This window comes from Centroberyx gerrardi, chromosome 3 (assembly GCF_048128805.1).
Source record: "Centroberyx gerrardi isolate f3 chromosome 3, fCenGer3.hap1.cur.20231027, whole genome shotgun sequence".
Classification (NCBI taxonomy): domain Eukaryota; kingdom Metazoa; phylum Chordata; class Actinopteri; order Beryciformes; family Berycidae; genus Centroberyx; species Centroberyx gerrardi.
This window is the reverse complement of record NC_135999.1, coordinates 14,577,665-14,602,937: the sequence shown is the minus strand read 5'-3', so window position 1 is coordinate 14,602,937 and position 25,273 is coordinate 14,577,665. Positions and strand designations below refer to the sequence as shown.

The 25,273-nt window shown below is 41.1% G+C and overlaps 1 protein-coding gene across 5 annotated transcripts in view; it reads left to right on the top strand.

Moving 5' to 3' along the window:
* The window catches only part of lrba (LPS-responsive vesicle trafficking, beach and anchor containing), a 193,755-nt gene that overhangs the window by 7,302 nt on the left and 161,180 nt on the right, over positions 1–25,273 (top strand). For all 5 annotated transcript variants that reach the window (XM_078289964.1, XM_071923412.2, XM_071923411.2 and 2 more), the window contains exons 2-3: positions 23,171–23,402; positions 25,023–25,123. In XM_078289964.1, the coding sequence (XP_078146090.1) occupies positions 23,171–23,402; positions 25,023–25,123 (333 nt within the window). The remainder of the gene's footprint in view (positions 1–23,170; positions 23,403–25,022; positions 25,124–25,273) is intronic.

The following is a 25,273-nucleotide window of genomic DNA, read 5'->3' as shown; positions in this document are numbered from 1 at the left end:
TCAAGTTTGCCCATTAGGCTATTAGAAACAACAGCTTATAAATATTCACAAGACCTCTGCTGTGTGCAGGTAAGGGCTGGTACTTGGTCAGATTGTGTGAGAAGACTTCTTTCACATAAAGGTCATATGGGCAGCCTACCTCAAGGATAAGCAATTCTCTCTGCTCTTCACTGACAAAAACAACATCAGGGGGCTGTTGGGGAAAAACATTGAGAAGCAGCAAGCAATTCCAATATCACATGAATATTTATACAGTCATACTAGCCTATACTGTACATGTATTGGTAATATCTCTTTGACTGCCGTAGCAGCTAAATCAACACACTAAGCATGTTTAGTGTGTTTACACAGAGGTTTTTGTAGGCAGAATGCAGTTGGTTGATTCCAACTGGTTTTAGATAGCTATAACTGAGATGTCCATTTTCTGCTTACCTGTATGGCTTGCTGTTATTTAGCCAGCAGCAGATCAGATAATGCACCACCACCGTGCCTCATCACCCACTGTGTGCTGACAAACAGACAGATGGCCTCAGGATTCAGAGTTGTTAACTCTCAGTTTGAAAGAGAGCAGAAAGACTTTGCAATATTTTACCCAGCAAATATATTCCAGATCATTGTATGAGAAAGCTACAGACATGTTGATGATTTTTAACATATTTCTAAATATGTGTGGGATGGCACTGGGTGTAATTAATCAAAAAACTGATTTCACCATTGTTAGCTCCAGTTAACTTAGAAGTGAAAAGCTCATATGATAGTTGTTACATTTGTTTTCACATCTTTCCTTGGACACGCTGATCTTGAAAATTTGGTCCGGATGGCAATTCTAGTGCTTAACTAGTTCAAGAAATCTTAATCTTTTACCCTCCTAATTGGAATAAGGAATGTGGACAACTCTGTGTTCTTGTAGTTGTCTATTCTGTAACTGTCCTCACCGAATTGTTCAGTGTTCATAGAAGTTCCAGCTCAATGAGCACAATTATCATTATTATTACTTTGCATAAATTTTATACACTTATTTGTATACTAATTATTCTACGTGTACAGTTGGTAAACATGGCAATAGAATTAATTTCCTACCAGCAAAATAATATTTTTAAAATTCCAGCTTAAAGTTGGATCATATACAGAAGACAAATCCAATCCATTGTTGACTTGGAAGTTTGTCATAAAGCTGTCAGTATGAAAATCAGTTATTCAGATGGGACAAACCTGTGAGAAAGAAAACTTGTCTTATTTTGGTACATTTGTATCCCTGGCTTATTTTTATTTGCTTCCATGGGGAGCCATTCTCAAGTAATGAGATGAAGCCAAATTTCTTTGCTAAGTAGTATCTATCCACCACCACCAGAAGCCGTTCACAGCAGTCTACCTAGTTTGGTTTTAAACATGGTTAAATTGTTGCATGTTCAGTGAAGGATGAAATCATTTTTTCTGTATCTGTGATTGCCGCAGTGACACTGACTCTTTTAGGAAACAGGACAGTCGTGTAGTGTACTGCTTGCCCTACATCTCTCACCTCATTGTTTCTTCTGTAAACAGTGCTAGCTGACAAAGAATTTATAACAGAATGCTACTGGTCATGTCAGGGAAAGCTGGGAACAGGATCTGTCGTCGGAGACAACAGCCTGGTAATTAAACTCTGCCCCAGAATCACCCACAGGACCAATCATCGATCCCTGCAGACTCTTGTCTTCTTGTTTGTATGTAGACTAACACTACCCAGAATTCGGTTGAACCTATTTATTTTGGTAGCTTTAGTCTTTTTTTTTTTTTTTTTTTGGAGAATAGCCTTAGCCATTGTTCTGGTGTCTCAAGGAATATACTTATGCTGTGATCACACTTAATTTATAATGTATTTAGTTTGCAGTGTTCACAGTTCTGCACAGCAGTCCCGTGGCTTAAATACATTATGATGAAACTGATCCAGTGTGGTTACTGATTGAAACATTACAACATTAATTTTCATTGCAGTGTTAATTCACTGAAGAACTGTTTTCATCACAGATACCTGGCAGTTGACAACAAAACAGGGTAAAACAACATTCTGTTTCGTTTGCATGCATTTTCAACATGTACTGTTTGCAGAATAAATCCAACGCATGCAACACCTGCATCGCTACACAATGCATCTCCAATGCAGTGATGCAGGGGTAATGTATTCTCTTATTTGAAATGGGCAGTGGTAGCCTAGATAGAGAAGCGTGTTTGTGACCGGAAGGTTTCTAGTTAGAATCTCCTGATCGACTGGGAAAATGTGGGTAGGAAAAGTGCATGAGTAACATTCTCCTCTCACTCAACAACTACTGTTGAAGTGCTCTTGAGCAAAGCACTTAACCCCCAACTGTACTGGGCAGCTCCCAAGTGTGAATGTGAAGCAGGGCATTGCTGGATAAAAGCATGCATGCTCAGTCGACTTTCTCCGGATAAATAAAGGTTAAAAAAAGAATGGCCTTCCATCGTAGACCAACACATTCAACACAGATGTGATTGTGGTGTGGATACTTGTTTTTAGTCATGCTCAGTACTTCAGGAACTTTTGGGAACAAACTACACAGTGTGTTGTGTGTCTGTTATCAAACAGACAGGGAATGTCATGGATCAGTTTTCTGCAGAGCTTTAGAGCCATTCTTTTGATAGGAGAACATACAAATAATTTGGAACATTGATTTCCTAACACTGTTCAGGTAAGACCTTTTGTTGTTAGTGGAGGACACATCCTGAAGCTGATATTACCTTGCACAGAGGTCAGCATCTCATTAGAGGACATGCACACACACATGAACATGTACAAGCACACTAGTGTTAGTATGTAGAAGTTGCTTGTCTAGCAGCGTCCTCAGCAGAGCTCTGTGAGGAACCCCAGGGAAGGGCTTTGAGGTCACACCACACTGAGCACAAGGTTAATGTTATGATACGTACATACAAATAAACTTTAATTTCCACCTAGGGTCTTGACGGGTAAAATCTGGGCAGAAGTAGGCCTTAAAGCTGCACTAGGCAATTTCACACGTTGGCAACCCCAAAAAAAACCCCGTTTCCTCTGCTTAGTGGCTGGTGTGGGTGGAGGTGGAATCTTTTTGCAGCAGTTTCAGCCATCTTTGGTGAGTCCAGCTTTCTCTTGACAGGGTGCTCGCTCGCTCACTGCTGTTAAGGTGCAAGATTTGCATTTCACTCTTTCGATTTCGGTTTCGATGTTTCTGTGTGCTGAGAAGATTTTTTTTTTTGATCAAAAGGGTGAATGTACAGCTTGTCAGTTAGTAGCGATGGAATGCTCTTCTCTATTGCAGCCTCGCTTTGTCATTTAGATTAAGACAGGTGTATTTTTAACATATAAATCTTGCCTAATACAATTTACAATTTATTCATTATTTATTATTTAGACCCCCATATAACTGTAAGACACATTACACCTCATTGGGTGAACCTCTTTTGCATGGAATCTCCATCCACCCATCCATGCATTTTCTAGCCACTTATCCAGGTCGATATCGCGGTGGTAACATCATGAAATCTTTTTCTTAAATATTGTAAGCCAATCACTGACAGCACATCCCAGGACTCTCTTGAATACATTCATTTCCACTCTGATATTCCTGTTGTGTTATTGGTTACTTGTTACTACTTCCAAAACATTAACAAACACAAGATACAAGATACAAGATGTCTTTGTAGTCACTGCCAAATACAGCACTACAACTGGAGTGCATAGCTTAACCTTTGACCCTGAAAGCATGAAGTTCAGTATCGATGCTGAAAGGGAACATGATGTGCATTCAGGATACAAGTTGCAGCCTGGGCAATCACCTGGGGAAACACTCAAGAGTACAGTCCCCCATCCCCAACACACACACGCACACACACACACACACACACACGCACACTCACATTACTACTTCCACCTTGCTGTGCTGGCATGATGGTTTAATTGACTCTTTGGAACACTACAGTACAATAAGCAGAGCTCTATCAACCTCCTGGCCCGCTGTCCTCTCCTCTCAGTAGGGGGTGTAATGATATGCTAATACTGTTCGCCTGCAAGCGAAGTGTCAGTGTTGGATACTTAATAAAGCTGTGAATATTAAAGGATGATATGGAGAGCAGTCTCCTGAATGGAGCCTCTCCTCAGTAAAAGAAACATTATGTTGAAGCCTTTTGATTTTACCTGGTATGTCCCTGAGGCGGAGATTGTCTCAAGGTAAATGACAATACAGTTGCTTAGTGAGAGTGACTGTTGCTGCTTTTGGTAGGGCAAAATGATATCAGCAGAGCTTCCAACAGGTTTAACGCAGGGTGCCTAAATCCCAAAAGGTCTTTTTCCCCTCTAGTGTTCTGTGACATTATCTTCCACCTTTTCCCCCAGAAGTCTGCTATGCTGACTTGTTTTTAGACAAATTAAATCAATGTTGTATATCAAAGACGAGATTCACTTTGTGATAACACACACGTGTAAACACTAGATGAAGGTAGCTACTAGATACCCACAACCTCGCATGGAAGTCTCTTGTGATGATGAAATGGCTATTTAGGCTCACTGTATGATGCTGTAGGAAGTCTGGCGAATGGAGCTTCTTCTTTGCATGATGCAGCATGGCCCAACAAAGTCATGGTGTTAATTTCTAATGAGATTACATCATATTGCCTTACTCATTCTATGTTTTTCAATCAATTTTTCTATCATTTACAAAACAGTCTGCACACCTATGTATTCCACGTTCCACGAGAGTATAGGTGCATCATAAATCATCAAAAATTACTAGAGCGCACTGGTATTCTTGCTACTTCAATTTATGTGGAAATAATTGGCAACATTTCAGTCGACAGACCTTCATTAGGGCTTTATGCCATTAGTGTCATGGGAGATTTTTATTATACTCTTTGATAGAGATTGTTATACACTCCCCCAGTGTAGGGCTCAGTGTCACACTTATATTGGCTCCCATGCCCAGTGCTTCAAATGTATTTATTTTTCTTCTTATTGAGCAGGTCTTTAAAAGAAGTGTGCACGACATTTAACAGGAGATTGTAAGGGCCAGTGGGAATAACCACTGTAACTTCCCTGAGATCTGTTTACATACAATAATACTTGGCAGCGAGCTCCTAGCAGTGCAGAGTGCTGTTATCAGTACTGACACCTCACCGTTCTGAGCTGCAACTCGCTCACATGCAGTCGCCAGTAATTAGGCAATTCCCCATAGCTTGTGAAGGAGGCTGGGTGTTAAGAGGTTTAAGGTGATTCTTGCCTTTGCTAGTGCTTTGCTACTGTATGATTCCATGCTGTTTATAGTTCGTACTTTGTTTAGTCCATTACGTGTAGTGGCTTTCATAGAGACACAGTGCAGATGGATTCTCCTCTGCTTTTCCAGTCTGCTATGCTGTTTAAACTTTATGATATGGTGCTGTCTAAATACGGCAGCTTTTCCCCCAATTGTCAGCTCACACAAATCAGCCTTTGTCTACCAGGAGTATCAGCTGTTGCTGAATGCTGACACAATGGTGACCATTTAGGTGTTTTTTCTTCCTGCTTGTAAACAACTGCTCTAGGTGCAGCCTAACGGTTGCATATTTCTCTGTATTAGTCATGAGATTCAGTGCATGATTCTGTGCTTCTTAGAGGATTATCTGTTTTTCACCCATACTTAATTGTTAGGTAATTTAGTTTGTTATAATATCATGCATTGCCACACATATTATTCATTGTGCTGATAGAACTCCCAGGTTTAAATTGGGTTGTGTTCTGGTGAGATTGCCATTAGCAGAGACTGTGCCCTTTCCTTTTTGTGTGTGTAGGTGCATGTAATGTGTGTGTCTAGGTCCAGGTGACACCACATTCCAATCTTCTGTACAACTGGACATTTGGAGATTGGTGACTGTGTTATCTAGTGTGAGGCTGTGAATGGCCACGACAGATCGGGGTCTATTGATTGATAGCTTAAATGGTTCCTCTACCCTTGACCTGCTTTCACACTCTCTGCATCAGCAGCTCATCTGTTGCCAAGGCCTGGCCCGCAATCTACAGGGAAAATAGGTAGACTACACATATGAGACACAGCTCATAAATAAATGTCACACAGTCAAATGTAACACAGTATTTACTGTTGAAAGTTTTCAGTATGGTCCTAATTCTCTCTCTCAACAACTCAGAGTGAATTTCTGACAAAATGATCTTAGTATTTTATTTGTTAAAACAAACAATAAGTTAAATTTATGCCAAATACATCAGGATCATAATCCCTAGTAGTCATGGTTAGCACACATTGCAAGTAGTGCTGCACGATAATGGCAAAAAGGATAATCCTAATGATTGTGCTAAATATTGTGATCGTGATCATTAATCATGATTATTATTGATTGATGATTATATATTTTCCATTCCATTTTCCATTCTTTTCCACTTTGCTTGTTGCTACATTTTTACAAAGATGGTCGATGCACAGTAAGGTTTCTCTCTTTATTTCCCGGCTCTCCATCTTAACTTTCGTTTTGGCCACATGGGTGTACGTGTATTCAAAGACTGTGATTGGTCACATGTAATGGAAGCATTTGATATACCTTATCGGGACTTTCAGGGGAATTGAAAATATAGGCTAATAAACACTTCAATATTGTTGAATTACACAATTATTAATGACGGAAACTTTAAACCGCGATATACTATACTATATGATACTATACTATACAATATACTAACCTAACCTTGTCTATGTTGAATTATGCAGCCCTAATTGCAAGGCTTGGAAAGCTTTAAGTTAAACTGTCCTAGAAATCTGTGCCATGTACCCATAACTCCCATCTGCTGCTCTGTAAGGTCTGTGGGGCACAAACCTCAACAGGAAACTGCACACTTCCTGAGCTCCATATTACTGCTGTACTTTTAGTACAGCAGTAATATAGTAGTAATCTGTTATTTATTTGCCCTGTGTGAACAGCAAAGTTTTGTCCACTGTACTATTATAAATTAATATGCTCTATGAAGTACTGATGCCCTTGGTTATTTTGTAGTATCAGCAAAACAATGATCCTTTTTGTCAAAATGTAAAGATGATATCCTGCCTTCTGGAACATGACTTTGTTAGCCTACAGACTGTGTTATAGAGTCTGTTCAGTCTGGGTCTTGGTTCTGAAACAATGCTTATCTCTAGTGAAGCTGTCTTGCCAAATGCATTAACTCCCATTTGCTATCTAGACAGTTCATCACATGGATTTTTTTTTCTGTTAGGATCAAGTGGCTGGACTATTTCAAACCAAAATGAGAAGGTGCACAGTTTGCTTGCCGAGTATTTTTCAACCATGCAGATCATATCAACGTAAATGAAATGTCCAGCTGGACAAGATGTTATAGCTCATTACAAGACTCTGGTCATTAAACTGGTATAACTGGGATCAGATTCTAAAAAGCAAGACATTTATTCTCTGTGAAGTTGGCAACACTGCGTTTCCTTTCTTTCCTTTCCTGTCTTTCCTTTCCTGTCTTTCCTGTCTTTAGCTTACCCATTTGTCTTCAATGTACAAGATGGCAAGGTAAATTACTTAGTTTGTGGTATGGCCCAGTTTAGATACCACTGGTTTCATTGTACCATGCTCTACCTGTATTGTGACCCACAAGACCAAGATAATCACTACAATTGCAACTCTTAGATATTTAACTTGAGACGTCAGTGGGATGAATGATTTGTCAAAATGTAAAAAGCTACTCAATTATCTGAGAAAACAAATAGCTTTATAACAGGAGTCCCACTTAACTGATGCAGATCATGCCAAACTTAGTTGCCATTAGTTCCCATTCCACATACTGTAGATCATATTGAGAAGGATAAGCATGGCAGATACACAGTACTTTAAGGAAAAATCCACCCTTCTGTACACTTACACTGTTATGTATCATCAATCTGTCATGTTCAGTTATTTTGTGATGAAGTGTTGTAATTTACCTTTTTGTTTTACCCACTCTCCCTCATCCTGCCTCGTCTACTTCTTCCTCAGTAAGTTATTTCCTGCATTTTCCAGAATGCCTTTTGGGCAACTCCCTGAGAAAGGGCGTGAACTTGTTGCATTTCAGCATTTTGGCTTTTGGGAAGCCTGCCTCTTTTCTGATAACCTCTCCCTTTATTATCTGCTTACTGTAGACATGGGGGGAGAGTTTTCTTCAGTGTGATCTGAGTACTCTGAGGAGACTGGTACAGCTGTTGTCGAGGCTACCTCAGGTTCAAACCACAGATTTCTCACAAGACCATTTGCATTTACCTGTGGAGCCGGAATCACATCCAGTCAGCCTGCACCACTTCACATAGACTGGAAGATTTTGGCAGAATGAGCAACCACATGTCAGAATGTTTAATCTGAGAATATTTAATATGAGAAATATTCCAGTGTTTCTTCACATCCATTTAGCTGTGGTGCCTCCCCCAACAGCTAGAAAAATTGCTCCCACAGATGGAAAAATGTGATTACAATAAATTCATTGTCCTGCCTTAATACTCAGTTTGCACAGTGAATGAATGAATGAATGAATAGATAAACATTTACCAATATACAGGATGTGATGTTACAATGCCCTGTACCATAATCCAGGGCGAGCACTCATACAGAAGCCCAATTCAGATGTCAAAAGAATGATGTACCAACCCATAAATGGTGACCATAGAGGACATCAGACTGTGTCATAAATCTACAGGACCATCACACAGACAGCACCATTCAGAAGCCACCTAATCTAAATGTTACAAGGTTGAGTGTGTGAGTGCGGACATGTCACTGGGGTTATCAATTCGGCACCTCCCATCATGGATGTTACATTGAATTATGTCCTCGACACCTGCAGAAGACTTAACAGTAAGTACTGGCATCCCAGAACCATCCCACTCCATACCCGCTCTCAATACCAAACACAGCAGTAGTTACCTACACTAACCAGTCTCTAGTTCCCAACCATATAGTAATTTCTAATCTCGCTATTGGTCTCAACAGCAATAGGCTGATGGGATGGCTGACACTTCTATCTTACAACAGCCCACTCAACAGTTCAGAAACCAAATTGCAGCAACAGTTATGGGCTAAAGGAATGGCTGGCATCAAAAGGCCCGCTCAGCAGTTCAGAAACGAATGTGTATCACAACTCACTCCGGCTACCACATCTATACTTTCATATGTTATATAACTATTATCTTGGTCATAAGATAGATTGTCATGTTTTTTCATATTTCATGTCTACTGCTATCTGTGCTACTGACAAACAGCCAACAAAACCATGCTACTAGCAAACAACAGCTAACATGTTGCAAACAAACAAAAGCTCATAAGACAGCAAGTAAACATCCTAGGAAATCAAAATACTAATGAACATACTACTAACAAACAGCCAGACCAATCGTGCTACGAGCAAACAATAGGTCAGTTAGTTATGTCAGTTAGCATGCTGCAAACAGCCAAAAGCTAAAAAGACAACATATCAACATGCTAAGAAATCAATATACTATAATATAAAAAGTTCCTACCCTTTACCACTCAAAAATACCTAGCAACATTGTGCAACGTTCAGCCACAGCCACTCTCAAATGCTGCTGCTAGATACCTCAGCACTTGGGTAAGTTGCCAGCTGTATCGTCCTTGGGACAGAATTGTTTTATATCCTGACAAATTATGTAGAGTATGTCTGAGCAGAAGGGACAGGGAGGGTCCTGACCTACTTATTGAATGAGAATTTGGGGAGGTGGTGGCACATCGCAGATTGCACCTTATCATGAATCTTTCTTGGTTTGCCTCCACAGCCCACAACTCCCTCTAGCCAAGTTTTTGTTCTCTGCACTTTCACAGTTCACCCAGTTGACCCTGCTTTGCCTGAGTGACAGCCTTGGCATGCCTCACCGCTTCCTCGTGCCCATGTATTTGCTCCACAACCATCTTTCTTTTCCCTGACAATTTGCCCTACTCCATAAAGGTTGCCCAATGTCTATCTCTAAGCCTCATTGCCCTTGTGGCACCTGCCCTACAATGTCTGAGTGCTGACTGTGCCTGCTGAACTGCTTCTCTTGAGTTCCAATTCTCTCAGCATATACAGTAAGCACTACATTCCTCACTGTTAGGTCTTTTGACTCTGTCAGTGTTGTCTCTAATCTTACCTTTCCACATTGAATGCAAGATATAGGTAGTTTCAACATCCCTTTCCCATACAAGCTACACTACTAAGACACTCCGGGGGCTCCAAGCCATTTCCTAACATAACACTAGCCTCTCTAACTTTATAACTAGCTCTAACTCTGTACCTTTGATGTAGGTATCCCATGTACTGTTGGGGGCCACATTAACAGAGGCAGCAGATCAAATTACAGGCACCACAGCTTTAACTTGCTTTGTAGTTTTGACCTCTCTATGCCCTCAATACGTCTAACTACTTCCTGCTTTATCTCCTGAATCTGCCACTTGTCATTTAGAATGGCATCATACCACCTTCCTAAGCTTTTCTTCTTAAGCTGTTTTAATTCCTTCCTCATGTATGTAGAACTTTATCTTTGCCAGTTTCCCCTTAACAATGGAGACGTTGCTTAACTTTCATCCTCGCACAGTTTAGATTATTATTCAATTTGTTCCGCAACCTTTTGGTACAAGGGGCTGTTGTAGTCATAGTAGTCATATCGTCCATGCCCTGATGGGTAGGAGACACTCCCTGCAGCCGTTCCCCACCTACCACCCACTCTGATGCTCTAATGATACCTTCACCTTCAAATGCCTTCGCTGCCACAGTGAAAGCCAGCAGGCACCCTGCCATGATGCTTATCTCCAGATGCACCCATGCTGTAGTAAACTCTGTAGTAAAATTGAAAGCCTCCCACAATAGGCTACGTGGCACAGAGCCAAAAGGAATTAGCAAGGTACAAACATACCACATTGAGATCTCTTTTTTTTCCTGAGTGCCTGTGCGCTCTCAGTGGCAGAGAGTCTGATCTCCTGCGAACTTTGGTTTGCCACCCAACTGACTTGACTAACTTCTTAAGCGATACTGCTCAATGCGGGGTCCCTGAATACCTTTTCTCAAGCATCTCCTCTTCCCTTGATGTATTGGTAGGCCATCAATAGTTATCTTTTGCCAATAAACAAACAAATAATTTGCAATTTACAGCACAAGTGTACATAGCATCATAGAAATATATAAATTAGAGCCCTTCTTGCAACTGCAGCACCTCCTGGAACTGATCCAGGAATAAACCAAAATCCGTCTCAGAACCAAAATGGTCTTCACACCCACATCTATTCAAAATTCTTCAGGAAACACCTTATTGATTTTGTTCAGCCTTTATTGCATAAGTTAAATTTTATTCAGGCAGCAGAACCAGCATTGCTTAGGCAGCGGTCAGAAGTCTGAGGACATGGATTTGCTATTCTCAAAAGAGAATGGCTAACCCGGGGTTACTCCTGTCTTAGTCTATGCTAATCTGAATCAGGTGAAGTGTTACTGAAGACGGGATGGGTAGCAGTAACGGTTGTTGTAGCCAGGGCCACTGTCTCTTGTTGACCAAAATTTGAGGATAGACAGAGGAAGCTGCAGTGACAGAGTATAGCACGTAGTCCTGTTCAAGGAAGCTGTTCGCAGGAAGCTGGATGGAGTGGAGCAACTGCGTCAGGATATGCCACAGCTGCAGACAGTTTCCTGATTCCTCATGGACAAAGTCTGGGGAATGATTTCTGTTTTTGAAGCAGATATGATTCAGTAGTTTTAGGCTTATGGCTAATATTGGCTTGGATAATGTCTATTATATCTTCTAATAAAATAAAATAAAAAATATATATATTATTAGGCCTTATTTACATCGTAGGTATTTAGGTTGTATAGAAATGTCTAGTAATTACATTAATTAGTTAGGAGATGAGCGCAAAACTATGAACAAAGATGCTGGATTGTTTTGCTATCACCAGGGCACATTACAGTGTTGGGAGTTCTGATTGCTTTGTTGTGCTTATTTTATTAAAGAAATGTAAGTTTTAATTTTAGAATTCAGGCTTAAAAACAAATAATTCAAATATTCTGACCCATCCCGAGTACTCATATGGGCAAAACTTAGAAGTGCCAGTACGGAATACCGCTCCGCACCGACCCACTTCAAGCACTGGTTGCTGCTATATGTTATGCCGTATAATGTCAAACATTTTATAGTGTTAAAGGTGAACTGAATGTTATTTTTGTGTTATACAGTGTTTCGGCCACTGAGCCTATAGAGAGACAGGACCGTAGGAAGGAAGAAAGCGAAGGGTAGAAGGAGAGGCGCAGGGCATATGGCAAGGTCTTTGCCGCTGTGCACTAGAAATTGACAAAGAGGGTAGGCAAGAAAGACACAAGCAGGAAGAACCTTTTAAGACTGAAGTGTTTCAAGTGGAGCATGGTTTTGTCAGGTGAGTGAAGTTTGAATGAAATACTCTAGACTGCTCATCCACAGATGTATTCAAGAACATAGTGGACATAGTGGCTTCAATAGCTGTGGTCGGGGTCAGATGGGGTGGGTGACATTTAGCTGAAGTGAGCTTGTGCTAGAAGCATATCTTAATATCTACGTATTAAGCCTGTGAAAATGAGTGGTCCTCCAAAATGAGTGGTTCCACCTCCCAAGACAAGCTTCCATTTTCAATGTCTGAGTTTTAAACTGGACCTTTACCTTGACCTCTTGCCCTCCTTATTTATCCTTCATTTGTTCTTCCAAATGCTGAAGGAAATGTTCAGAATAGCACATTTTGCTATAAAGAACAATAAGATGCACTCGAGTTGGGTCATCAAGAGGTTGTGGCATGATTAAGCTGAAGTGCCTAATTAGCAGCTGGGTCCTACGAGCACGTGCAAATCCTTATTACACTCCCCCATGCAACAACAAGAAGAGCTGGAATTCCTCTGTAATGTTTATCTGTTTCCTGCTTCACCTCCCTGAAGTAACTGCTATTTTTAACATGTTGTTGCATGGCACCAGAGCCTACCTTTTTTACCCAGTATGCAAAACACAATCACAGTCATTGCTGTGTGTCAGACAATGAAATGCTTTATGTTTACCTCGTGATCAAATTGCCCATTTCCATGTCTGCTTTCCTGGAATCGCGTCACACTAACAGAGAAAACATATTCTTGAGCATGAATTTTGTTAATGCTGGATACCTTATGCCAGACAGTGACCAGATAAAGACTTCCTGGAGAAGAGGAGAGCCATGCAGCCAACAGATCATATTCTAGAATTGTTTAATGTTGAATATCTCATTCCAGAAGCAGCAGACTCTAGCCGGTCAGAGATTTCCTGGAAAACTAAGAAATTGCCCTGAAGCCCAGACTCTGATGTCTAATGAGGACCATTTCCTGACCAACCCTTTCCTTTCCTTTCCTTTCCTTTCCTTTCCAATGGCAGACACCCCACAACATCAGCTAGATTGCCAGATAGATAGCACTAGTGTTAAAAAGGTCTATGGTAGAATATGTAATGTTAATGTTGAAAATGTTGTGCAGCTCCTCACTTTGATTCTGCCAATAGTGTCATCCAGGTGTGTGTGCGCGAGTGTGTGTGTTCAAGCGCAAACTGCTCCGGTAGAAATGATAATACTGAGTAATGAAGAGCAGAGAGCTTCAAATCTCAAAGGCGCAAAGCTAAGACTAACAGCAGTTGATGTGTGGATTTTCTATCGCTCAACCATATAGGGGAAAATGCAGCTGATAAAAGTGGAAAAAGACGAGAGATTACATTACATTACTCCGCCTGACTCCAAGGAGCTGGCATTGTTCTATTGAAAGAACAGTAAGAGGTTTTCTATAAGAATCTGTCTAGATTCTACCCAGTTTCTACTACTCCTAGGCCAACTTTATGAATCTGACAACTGAGAAAACAGCTAAACAGTAAAATAAATTAGGGTGAAAAATAAATTGTCACTCGTGTTAAATTCAATATTGCAAGCTTTTCTTTAGTTTGATATTGCACACTGAGAAACGCATTTAAGGCTATCTTGATATGGAGAGAATTTCTGATTTTTAGCCAGTATCGTATAGTATCATAATGTACAGTATCATAATGTGTACAAATACAGAAAGCTCCAGAAATGCACTTGCCTTCAACTTGGGCGAATTTCATGTTCCTGGATGGGGCCGGAGGGTGGAATGTGTGGTGGCGGGGTTGCAAACAAGTGGACATTTTTTAAACTTCCAGAAGTTTGAGAGACTTTAGTTAAGTTAATGAAGAACTTGTAATGTTACCGTTATAGTTATACAAAGTAGGGAGCACATTTTCAGCTGGAGGGCCCTGGGTCAAGGCCTTGCTGAAGTGTCCTTGAGCAAGACCCTGAATCCCTACCACCTCCATGGATAATGCTGACCCTGCACTCTGTCTTCCCTGTAGAGGAGGAGGACAAGCATTTCCCTATAGGGATCAATAAAGTATTAGTATTATTATGTGTTTTTAGTTGCAGCAGTACTTTACTGCAGACAGTTAATCACTGCTGATACCCTTTAACAAACCCTACAGAGTCGAAAGTGAGACGATGAAAGACAGAATGGCTGTATGGGGATGGATGGGTGGGTATGATTGCACAGGAAAGCTTATGTAATCTAAACATACTCTCTTCCATATGGATAAAGTGTAGGTTCTGTGTTGATAAATTTGCTTTTTTGTTGTTTTGGGTCTTTGTTTCTCCTTCATTAATTCTGCTACACAGTGCAGTTGACATTATATAAATGATATTTTGACTGATGGCATAAAAAAATTTATAGCTATCATGTAATGCAATCTTAAACAGCACAGACCTACGCTATGTAGGCCAGGCTATGCATTATCTATTCTCTGCATGTTCTAAGATAGAAACCTCTGTGTTAGAGACTAATGGACAGAGGAACAAAGGAAAATTATTTGTGAATCAGAATGCTCTGCTTAGGCATTATCACATTTAATTTAGTGTAAAAATTACTGCCAGCCATTGTTTAATCAGCAACTTGGCAGGTTGCCCTTCTGAAGATATTCTTAGAAATCCAACTATTCCAATATCTCTCTCCACCTCCCCCTCTTCTCTCTGTCTCTCACTATCTTGTTTGTCTAATAGTGTGAGGAGAGCAGCATTGTGGCACTGATGAGAGAAAGTGTAGCAATGTCAGATGATCAATCTTCTAATTTAAAATTCATTCATTTAACAATACATGTTGATTAAAAACCCAAGAATGATTTAGCAATGGGAGTTGAATAATCACCACTCGGTCATTAATCTTGATTTTAGTGTTTAACACAAAATGATTTTTTTGGTGCAGCTTCTAGAAAATATTCATGAAATGGTTTTGGAATAACAGTTTTTGTTGTTTTGTTTTTGAATCTTGTATGAAGGGAATCAGTCAGGTGAAAAGGTTCTAGTGAACCAGTACATCTCATGGTCACTGCATGCATAATGCTTGATTATTACCACCTTACCTTGCACTGTTGCCTTGACAAATGTAGAGTGGCAGGCTACTCTACAAAGCGTTTGCTTGAAGTTTGATGTGTGTGAAATAATATAATAGTATGCTGTAATTCTATAGTTTCTCTGTAGTGTTTGCTTGTTTGTGTACTGGATGTGGCGTGGTATCCAGGGAGTTGGTGTGAATTGTGACAACTGCAGACTATGTAGAGAACATTCTGTGTATATTTAGTATATCCAAGCAATCGCCTGATCATTCTAACAGTCCAACAAAATAGAGGAAAACTGGGACAGAAGCTGCATTTTGCATGTGACAGCATAAAATATATCCTGAAAGTGACTCCTTTTCATCTGAAGTGAGCTTTGAAATTTATTTGTCTTCAATTGGTTGTGCAGCACTGATCAACAGAAATATTTGAAAGGACCCGGTACAGGAGATGTAACATTGAACGCCACAGATTAAACAGACTTGGGCACATGGGACCTCGAGAGATGGCCCATGTTCATCACTTCCATTACATTTAGAGAGATTGGACACCATCTCTATCATCTCATATTTATTTTTGGTAACACTTTACATGAAGTGGTGCTTACGGTATACGGCATTATAAGGCATGGTAAGCACATTATAAGTGCATTGTAATCAGAACATGATATAATGCACACAGTGTGCAGAAAATTTAGGGGTCATATACTTTGTGGAATAACTGCATGTAATTTTTTAAGATTGTGTAATGATATTTGTCTGATAATGATGTATCAAAGCTTCCACCATGTTTATAATCCCCTTGGAATGCATCACCATCCACTTCAAGTAAAGTGTTGCTTCATTTTCCACTACATGTCTACTGCATCAGAAGCTCATTTTCCCTGATCACTGGTTGCACCACAGGGATTTGAGGAGGACAGATTATTTGGGTGACATCCCTGTATCTGCTGGAGACATTTCAGCATCTCACGTCAGTATGTTGGAAATGTGAGTGCTCATCAGCGCAGCACAGAATTATGAGATGTTGTCATATCACACATCATGATTTGGGTCACCGTGATGGATGTTTTTATTTGGGTTTGGCATTGGGCTGTCATGGAAGAACAAGCTAAATCGCCTTTGGTTTGAGAAGATAGCTTGTTAAAGAGATCTAGTGAAAAGAGCTGTTGAAAAAGTAGGCCAGTTACTGTGGTGGAACGCATGGTCAGTGTGACAGCCCATTTCTTTTGCATTTCTGTGCCTTGGATTTATTTGGAAATGGCTTGAAAGCCATAGCCGAGCTGTGTCGTTATGACTCACAAATTGGCATTCATAGTCCACGTGTAGAATGGCAAATTGAACTTGCCCTTAAAACCTTGCAGACAAACATTTACATATTTTTCCTCCGCTGACGTTTAACAACAGACTGCACTTTGAACCTCTGCCTATTGCCAATGCAGGCAGTATAATGAAGTCATAAGAAAGAACAGACCATTCAGATCTTCCCCTAGACCTGTTCTTGTGTCTAACACGCACTAACCGACAGATGATGTCAAGTGATAGATGTATGGTGATTGTTCAGAGCAATTCAAAGCCTGATTTAAGCCGTTGGACTCGCAGACACGATAGATTTGTCAGGGGCATTCTGCTTTTGTCTGTTTGTGCAGTTGTCTCATTCAGGCAAATTACTTCATATTCAAGGGATTTCACCCATAGAATTAATTGCAGTTTCATTAGGGAGGAGAAATGGAAGAAGAGCATTAATAATGGACACACACACGCACGCACACACACACACACACACACACACACACACGCAAAACAGATAGAAGGGCTCATCACTATGCAGCCCTTACTTGGCAACATCAGTGTGACTGCCTGTTACTTTTAGCGGGGCAATTTCCTCCCCTGTGGCACCAAATGGCCATCATTTGTTGCTTGCTCTGATCTTCAGCATCACATGGCTGTCTGTAATGCTTTAGAAGTCTTTTCATTCGGCTCAGCCCTCAAGTAGCTCCGCTCTACTATAAAAAACCTTCACTTGTTCTATCTCAATATGTTGTACACTGACACAACTTGTGGTCTTGCTTGGTGGAAAATAAGAATGAGAATAATGTGCACTGTAGGCTGATATGAGTGCTAGTCTTTTTACGCATGTAGTCCATTTGAATGACTTCACTCTGCGTTGTGTTGCCATTTCTGTGCCAATTAGGATTTCGGAATATAAAATAAAAAATATTTAGCCAGATGTAGAGGTGTGCCTTCACTCAGTTGAGTATTCCAGTACGGCTTCTTATTGTTGACTGAGAATTGTTGATAGGCTGGATTTCAAATCTCTGCTTTCCTAATTCCATCGTTGGCTTGGCTATCAAGTAACTTGGAATGCTAGTGTAGCTCAGGCAATAGTTATGAATTCTGGTTTTGTCTTACCAGCTAGCCCCCCCCCAATCCTCCCATGTTGTTGTCCATGGAGACTATAGAGGCTTGTTTGTGCTGTGTGCTACGGCCCGGTGGCTGCCTGGCTGCTCAGCCATGATTAATTCAGGCAGGCCTCAGGGGTGAACAGCCAGGCTAGGTTACCCAGCCAGGGATCTGGTGTCTAGCTGCCACAAAGATACTGGCTTAGGCTAAATGTTGGAGCAGGGAGACTGCAGAGCTCACCTTGGCTGGAGCTGAGGCTGGGGCTGGCAACCATGTCACACCTGACCCTGACACAGAGCAATGTAAATGAGTGAACAATAAAATAATTGAAGAAATTGAATCACTGTAAATACCTCTGTCATGCATCAGTAGACACATTAAGTGGTGCTGCACAACCATAGGAAATTGCTTTTCTGAATATTGTTGCTGATTGTGGGCTGCATGTTGGTTCCACCAGTCTGTTTATAATGTGAGGGTGATTACATTTCTGATGAAGCTAGAGCCTAAGCAGAGAGTGATTAGAAAGGGTGCAAAGTAGATCTGCCACCTCTAGATTAACCCCTTGCTTTGTCCCATTGGGACTTCAGTGGGATAAGCACAGGATACTTTCTTTGGTAATCTCACCTTTTTTTTGTATGCTTGCCCTTATTTTAAGTTGGAATGGGTGCAAGCCCTTCTTAAGCAAGTGGAACGTCCCCTGGCTGTGCTTTGGTGATGTTTATGGAGCTTAGCATGTCTAGAGGACTGAGTGTTGGCTTGTCTCCAGAGGGTAGACCTTGCAAAGGTAGCGTGATGTTTTTGCAGTGCCTGAAAAGGGAAGAGAGGTCTAGCCTGTATGTTGCAAAGGTTCAGTGAAGTAGAGTCTAAGGTTACCTGAAATTCTACGCTTCAACACTTCACCAATTGGCATCACAGAGGTACCTTCAATACCCAGGCCGAGCTATGTGACCCTTGACGATAATTAAATTCCCACATTGTTTATTTTGACACTCAAAAGTATCCACAGAAATTGATTTGGCACTGTTTGTCTCTTATACCTCTGACTTGGCAGAGGAGGCAGAGTGCTGTGTACTGCAGACAGGTTTCGCTTGGGTCCTGCCACTTGCACTTATTCCTCTTTTGCTTGATGATTACACCTACACAATCGATAGGGTCAATTTCTTCTCTTTGTGCACACAGTGGAGTGACTCAAAACTTTCATGGCACTTGCGTTTATGTGATACTTCAAACAGAAAAAGATGTTATAGCAAGTACAGATTATGTTGTACAATGATTTCAGGCACTCTGCTTAGGTCCTTTGTGTTCTTTCTGCAGACAGGCCTATGTCGTATACCATCTCCTATTTTTGACTTGGGGCTAAAGATTGTTTTTTACTTAGAGGGGATGCTCATAAAATGTTCACTTCCCCTAACATCATTTGTCATTTCTCACACTAAAACCATGGAGTAGCTGAAATGATTTGGGCTGCTCTACCTTTGACAGGACAGTTCCAAAAACTATCAACTGCATGGTAGTAAATTATTAAAATGAATGGTAACTACCTTAAGCCTATAATATATAGTCAGGGCTTATGCTTAATCAAAAAGGGAATGCTTTACTTCATTGGCTACCAGTGCAATTTAAGCTTGTCTTTTAAAATAAAATAAAAAATTACAAAAATTTAGGCTTGCTTTTCTATAATGTCTTTGCACATTTACCTGTTAGCATTTTTTTCTTTTTATTTATTGTTAATGTTTTTATTTGTTACTCACTTTTTTTATTTTTGTTACTGTTTTCATGAGTGTCCTTTAAATAAAGGATATTATTATTATTGTCAGAGTTAATTGAAACAAGGGCCTAGTCAGATCAGTCTCTTTGAGGATACTTATCCATTTGCATAACTTGTAAGTTTAGTCAAAAGGAAACTGATCTGCTTACTCAACATAGAAACAGTTCTTTCCTTTTCTTATCAGTGGTGGTTTGTTATAGGATGTGGGATTGCAGATATCATCATTGGTCAGCTATGTCTTAGTTTCTGATCAACCATTGCGTTATTTGGTACCCTGTAACGAGAGAGCAGAGATAAACCTGCCTTCTAATCTGTGATGTTATACAGTACAGCTCTACTGGGAATCAGCGGGCATAGTTGGTAAAGGTGACTAGCAGTACATGTAATTATTTTTGTGGGGTTAAGTGCGGATTTTCAGGTTTGGAACAGAGTACTGCCATAGAGATAAAGCACATTTGAATATGACATCTCAAACAAACTTTCTATGTATCCGCAAAGTCATTCCCCTTAAATAAAAGATAAAAGATGGCATTGAAGTAATGTTAGCATGTGCACCTTAATGAAATCACAGAATAGGGTCTTAGTTCTCTAGATAGGTTTTGGATAGACTTGTCAGGTAAAACATTCACCTCAGTAGCCTGCTGTAGTTTGGCTTGATCTCTGTTTGTACTAGGCCAATTAGAGGCACAACTGATATTCCACTATACTGCCCATTGAATTTGAATTAGCTCGCTGAAAAAGACAGATAGATAGGTCAACCACCCGAAACAGACTCCTCTTTAGAACGAACTCCATGGGATGCACAGACTTTCTATCCCTCTAAGTCACTGTGGTCTGGCACCCCATCCTCATCTTTGTTCTCTATCACCTTGGTCAACTGACTCTGATGGATGGGTGACTCGCCTACAGTGTCAGGCTCATAAATCAACTGTTACTGTGGCAAACTGGCACCCAACATCCATTAATGGCAGACCTAGCTGCAATCACGGAGGCATCCACCCCCTAGTTAATATATATTACTCTGTAGGCAACTGTGTGATTTATCTCTGACTTGCTAAGGGAGAAAAGGGAAAGGAGAGAGGTTGCCAGTGGGGTATTAATTAGCATTAATGCAATTGTAACACTGGCTTATTGTAACATCTACAGCAGGCTACTCCTCTGCTCTAACAGCTAGGTTAGTGGATATTTCTGTTGAAATTATTGCCTGTATGCACCCTTAAAATTTTTGAAGATGGTGTTTGTTTGACCATCTACATTTTGTGTAAATTCACATATATTTGTAAAGAGCTGGATATGTAGACGTGGCTTTTAAGCACTGTAAGACTTCCTTAGCTCATCCGAAGTCAAAGTGCAGGTGTATTTTATGCCAAGGATAGCAAACATGACAAATGTAAACAAACCGTTTAACAAGCCTCGAAATCCAAGTCATGTCAAAGTTCACACAGTGAACAGGATTTGTGTCACAAGGACAACAGCTCAATATGACGCATTCTGGAGCTGTAAAAGACCTGTTTATGTTTGTAATAGTTGGTAAATATTGGTGTAAACGTAAAAATACAGTATATATTCATAAACAAGAGTGTATGGGAAAATATCGTAAATTTAATTTACTAGTAAAAGAAATTGTGCATTCGGAGATTTTGAGCAGAGGCGGGTGATAGTGTCATCATACTATAAAGCAAGGAATCTCTGTCTGTATGTGTGTCCTTCGCATATCTCGAGAACCGTTCGTCCAATCTACTTCACACTTGGCGGGTGTATTGCTGGGGACCCAAGGACATGCAGTGTCGGATTGGACACGCGACACGTTCAATATTAATAAACTTTGAATAAACAAGTGAACAGCGCTCTGTGCAGCAGCGGGGCTCAAAGCAAGCGACTGGAAGCGCAGTGTCGAGTGTGAAGTTGTTTAGATGAGCGGTTCTCGAGAAAGCTGCAAGCAGCAATACCGGAGGCCAAGCAATCGGCCCGTTCCGAACAGGCATGTTTTGAACGGGCACTGCACTAGTTGTTTTAATGTTGATACTTGTCAAAAAAGAATAAATGGACATTCTTTATATGGGATGAGGTTAAAGGGACTGAGGGTGACTGGAGGTGAGGTCTGTGTCACTGTCATCATAGCTTTATCTCCTGTCCTGTTAGTATGTGGTGGCAGCAGGGTTACACCAGTTTCCCCTCCTTCCCTCCCTCCCTCACAACACACACACACACACAAGACACACACAGGCACACAGTTAATCCGCCCTCACTCATTTTAATGGGACAGTTTCCATCAAATAGGGTAGAGGATTTATACCATTCCCAGGGCCCAATCATATTGCTTTCACATCCAGCCTGTCTAATGGCAGACTATGGCTATCACACGTTCATTTTTTTGTCCAGTCCCACCTTGTCGATTCTAAATCTCACCGCCTTTTCTCACAATATTAATATCGACATCAGCATTGTTATTTTCCTTATCACTTTCTATTAGGCAGGATTCAATAATAAAAATGTCATCACAACTATTAAGTAGTGACAAATTATGACATTTATGGCTCATACAATTTATTTCCAGACACAAAGAACATTACTCTGCAGTAAGACAAGCATTCTACCTCACTGTCCCCTAAAGATAAGCTTTACCTGAAGATCACTGCTAAGGCCGACTAACAGGGTGGAATCCATTTTCCTGCTTACTTGCTGCAAAGAGTGATAAGATTTCTTGTTTTTGAGGGAAAACATTGGCCTGTATCACTGGCTGTAAGCAGACGTATTTGTGTAAAGTCCTATCACATCCCACAATGAAATGAAAAATATTCATGAATACTGAGGACCTCGAGATGTCTTGAAAAGCTGTGCAATCAAGTTCAGAAGAGTGCATACTGCTAGCTACTGGTGTACGACGAGACGAATTTTAGGAAGGGGTTCACATTACCGTAACTTAATGGATTAGCCTAGATTGGCTGTATGAAATCTCTAGGATATCATAACTGAAAATTAATTTCAACTTAGAGGTCAGATATGGCAGGCGGTGTCACTTGGTGTTAGTGTGCCATTGCCTCCCACAGGATTAAAATGCCTCTAAATAGGCTTCTCACTGTTTCTGTCTCTCTGGATGTCTAGGTTGGTTTCACTGACAAGACTATCTGTCTAATGCTCTGTCTCATCCCTGTCTGTCTACTTTATGCTCTGTTTTTATCTCTGTGTCTCAAGTCTGGCTGTAAATAGAAGCCTCTATAGACAGATGGACAGCTAGATGGACAGAGACCTCAGTTTCTCCTCTGACCTTTAATCCACTTGGCTAGCATCGGCCCTGATCCATGATGAAACATCTGTTTAGGAACGCATAGTAACGTGATCACACATGCACTCACATACACACACACACACACACACACACACACACACACACACACACACACTGTTTGAAGCTCTTAATTATATTATGATAAGAAAGAATCCATCGCACATGTTTGTGTGTTTGGGGTTGGGAGGTCTTTTCATTGCTCTGTACCATCGTCACACTGATTGGCTGACATCAAACTCTTTCTCTCTTATCCCTTGTCTTCCCTTTCTCTCTCTCCGACTCTCCTCCCCTCTTACACACCCTTCTTCTTCACCCATCTCTCCTCCAGTTGGTGGGCGGCCAGTTTGACCTGGAGATGAACTTCATCATCCAGGAGCCGGAGAGCATCGTGTGCATGGTGGAGCTGCTGGACCAGTGCGAGCCCACCTGCCAGGCCGAGGTCTGGAGCATCTTCACTGCCATCCTCAAGAAGAGTGTCCGCAACCTGCAGGCTTGCACTGACGTGGGTCTCATCCAGCTGGTGCTCCAGCGTATAGCCACCACCGACAGCATGATCGCAGGTACTGAGAAGCTCACCTTATGGGAATGGGTTTCTTTCCTTTTCATTCTTTCCTGGACTGCGGAGGCGGTGGATACAGCACTCTCCTTCAAGTTACCAGCAATGCAATCAACCTGTTCATCTGACCTTTCCTCTCCAACTCGGCTTAGGTCATTTAATCTTTTGAATTTTTAAGGGCAGCAGGGCGGTGTCGTGATTAGGGAGACCGTCCTTCAACCAGTTTCAAGCCCCCATGACAGCAAGCATCTGCTCTGCTGAACTGTCCTTGACCAAGACACTGAATCCCTGCCAGCTCCAGGGCCGATGGTCTGTAGCTGAGCCTTTGCTTTGACCTCCCAGTTTCAACTTCGGGAATCAATAGAGTATCACTAAAAATAAAGCCAACTCTATTCTCCAATCCTCTCTCCTGACATGTAGTAACCTCATGATTCCATCCTCCAGTGTTTTAGGCTGGAGGACAGACTGAGATGCATTGCAGTGAATGAGGACACAATCATCCTGCATAGTCTCGCCTGAGTCTCAGTCTAGTCTGTTGCCCATCTACAAATTAGTCTGAATTAATCCTACAGTGTTCGGCTCAATGAACATTTGCCAGCTAGAACAGCGTTGGCCTAGAGGGAATGTGCAGTCAAGCAAAGAAGATGTAGCCCAGCAGTAACTAGGCGGGTGAAAATAATGGTTTTAGTAATATTCAGTACAGCGAAGAACCCTCGTCTGTTCACTCACTCTCTGAATTGTCTCATAGAATGGACCTAATAGTCCAAATGAGTCATTTTATTGTAATGAAATCCTATTTTTTTTTTTACTGATTGACATTTACTAATTGGGATGCCTCATACACTGGCTCAACAAAGTAAAGCTAAATGAGCTCTGACTCAGACTACAGTACCGTGTGTGTTGCACTTACCTCTGCCGTCCCTGAGACCCTCTTTTATTCTCTCTCTTCACACAACTGAGCTGATCTGAAGTACTGATGATGTAGGCCAGTGCTGAACAGCTGAGCTTAGAATAACAAAGTTCACTAATGTGGAAAAGGCCTGCTAGATAAAACTGTCCCTTACCCTTATGGGTGTAGGATTAGCTTAAGGGTAGTATATGTACACATCTCTGACACCAGAGAGTTCTCTCTAGATTTTAAGTCCCTTCCTTTTTTCACTCGGATGCTGCTCACTCTGCTTTTTATCCTGCACACTCCCTTTTGGCTTCTTTAGATTGCCTTGCTTTCTGGTAGCTATGACATCACTGTAATATCTTACATTTAGACCATCAAGATGCCAATAAAGTTTTTACACTTGAGTGAGAGGGTAAGAATTGGATCTTTTCAAAATGGTAAGGGGCCTGTGGAATATAACTAGCTAAAAAGCAGAGAACACCTCCTAGAATGAGTAAATCCCTGAAGTTTGTGGGTGAAGAAGAGTCATCTGGAGCTTCCTCTCACCTCAAGGGTGGAGTGTAATATCTTGTCAGTCTTTCCTGTTTTAACATGCCATGTTTAACCCCTGTATGTTTGTGTGTTTAACCTCTGATCTCTGCTGTGTGTGTGTCTGTCTGTGTGTGTGTCTGTGTGTGTGTCTGTCTGTCTGTGTGTGTGTGTGTGTGTGTGTGTGTGTGTGTCTTGCAGACCTGCTGGTGGACATGTTGGGGGTGCTGGCCAGCTACAGCATCACAGTAAAAGAGCTGAAGCTTTTCTTCAGCAAACTGCAAGGGGAGAAAGGCCAGTGGGTGAGTCAGAGTCAAACCACGGTGATCTGTCTTGGTTGTCTGGGACCAGCATGAGGAATGTGCTAGCAACACTTCAGCCGTTGACTTCCTCCAGCCCTATGCCCTCTCCACAGAGACAAGATAGATCATATCAAATCAGACTACTACTCT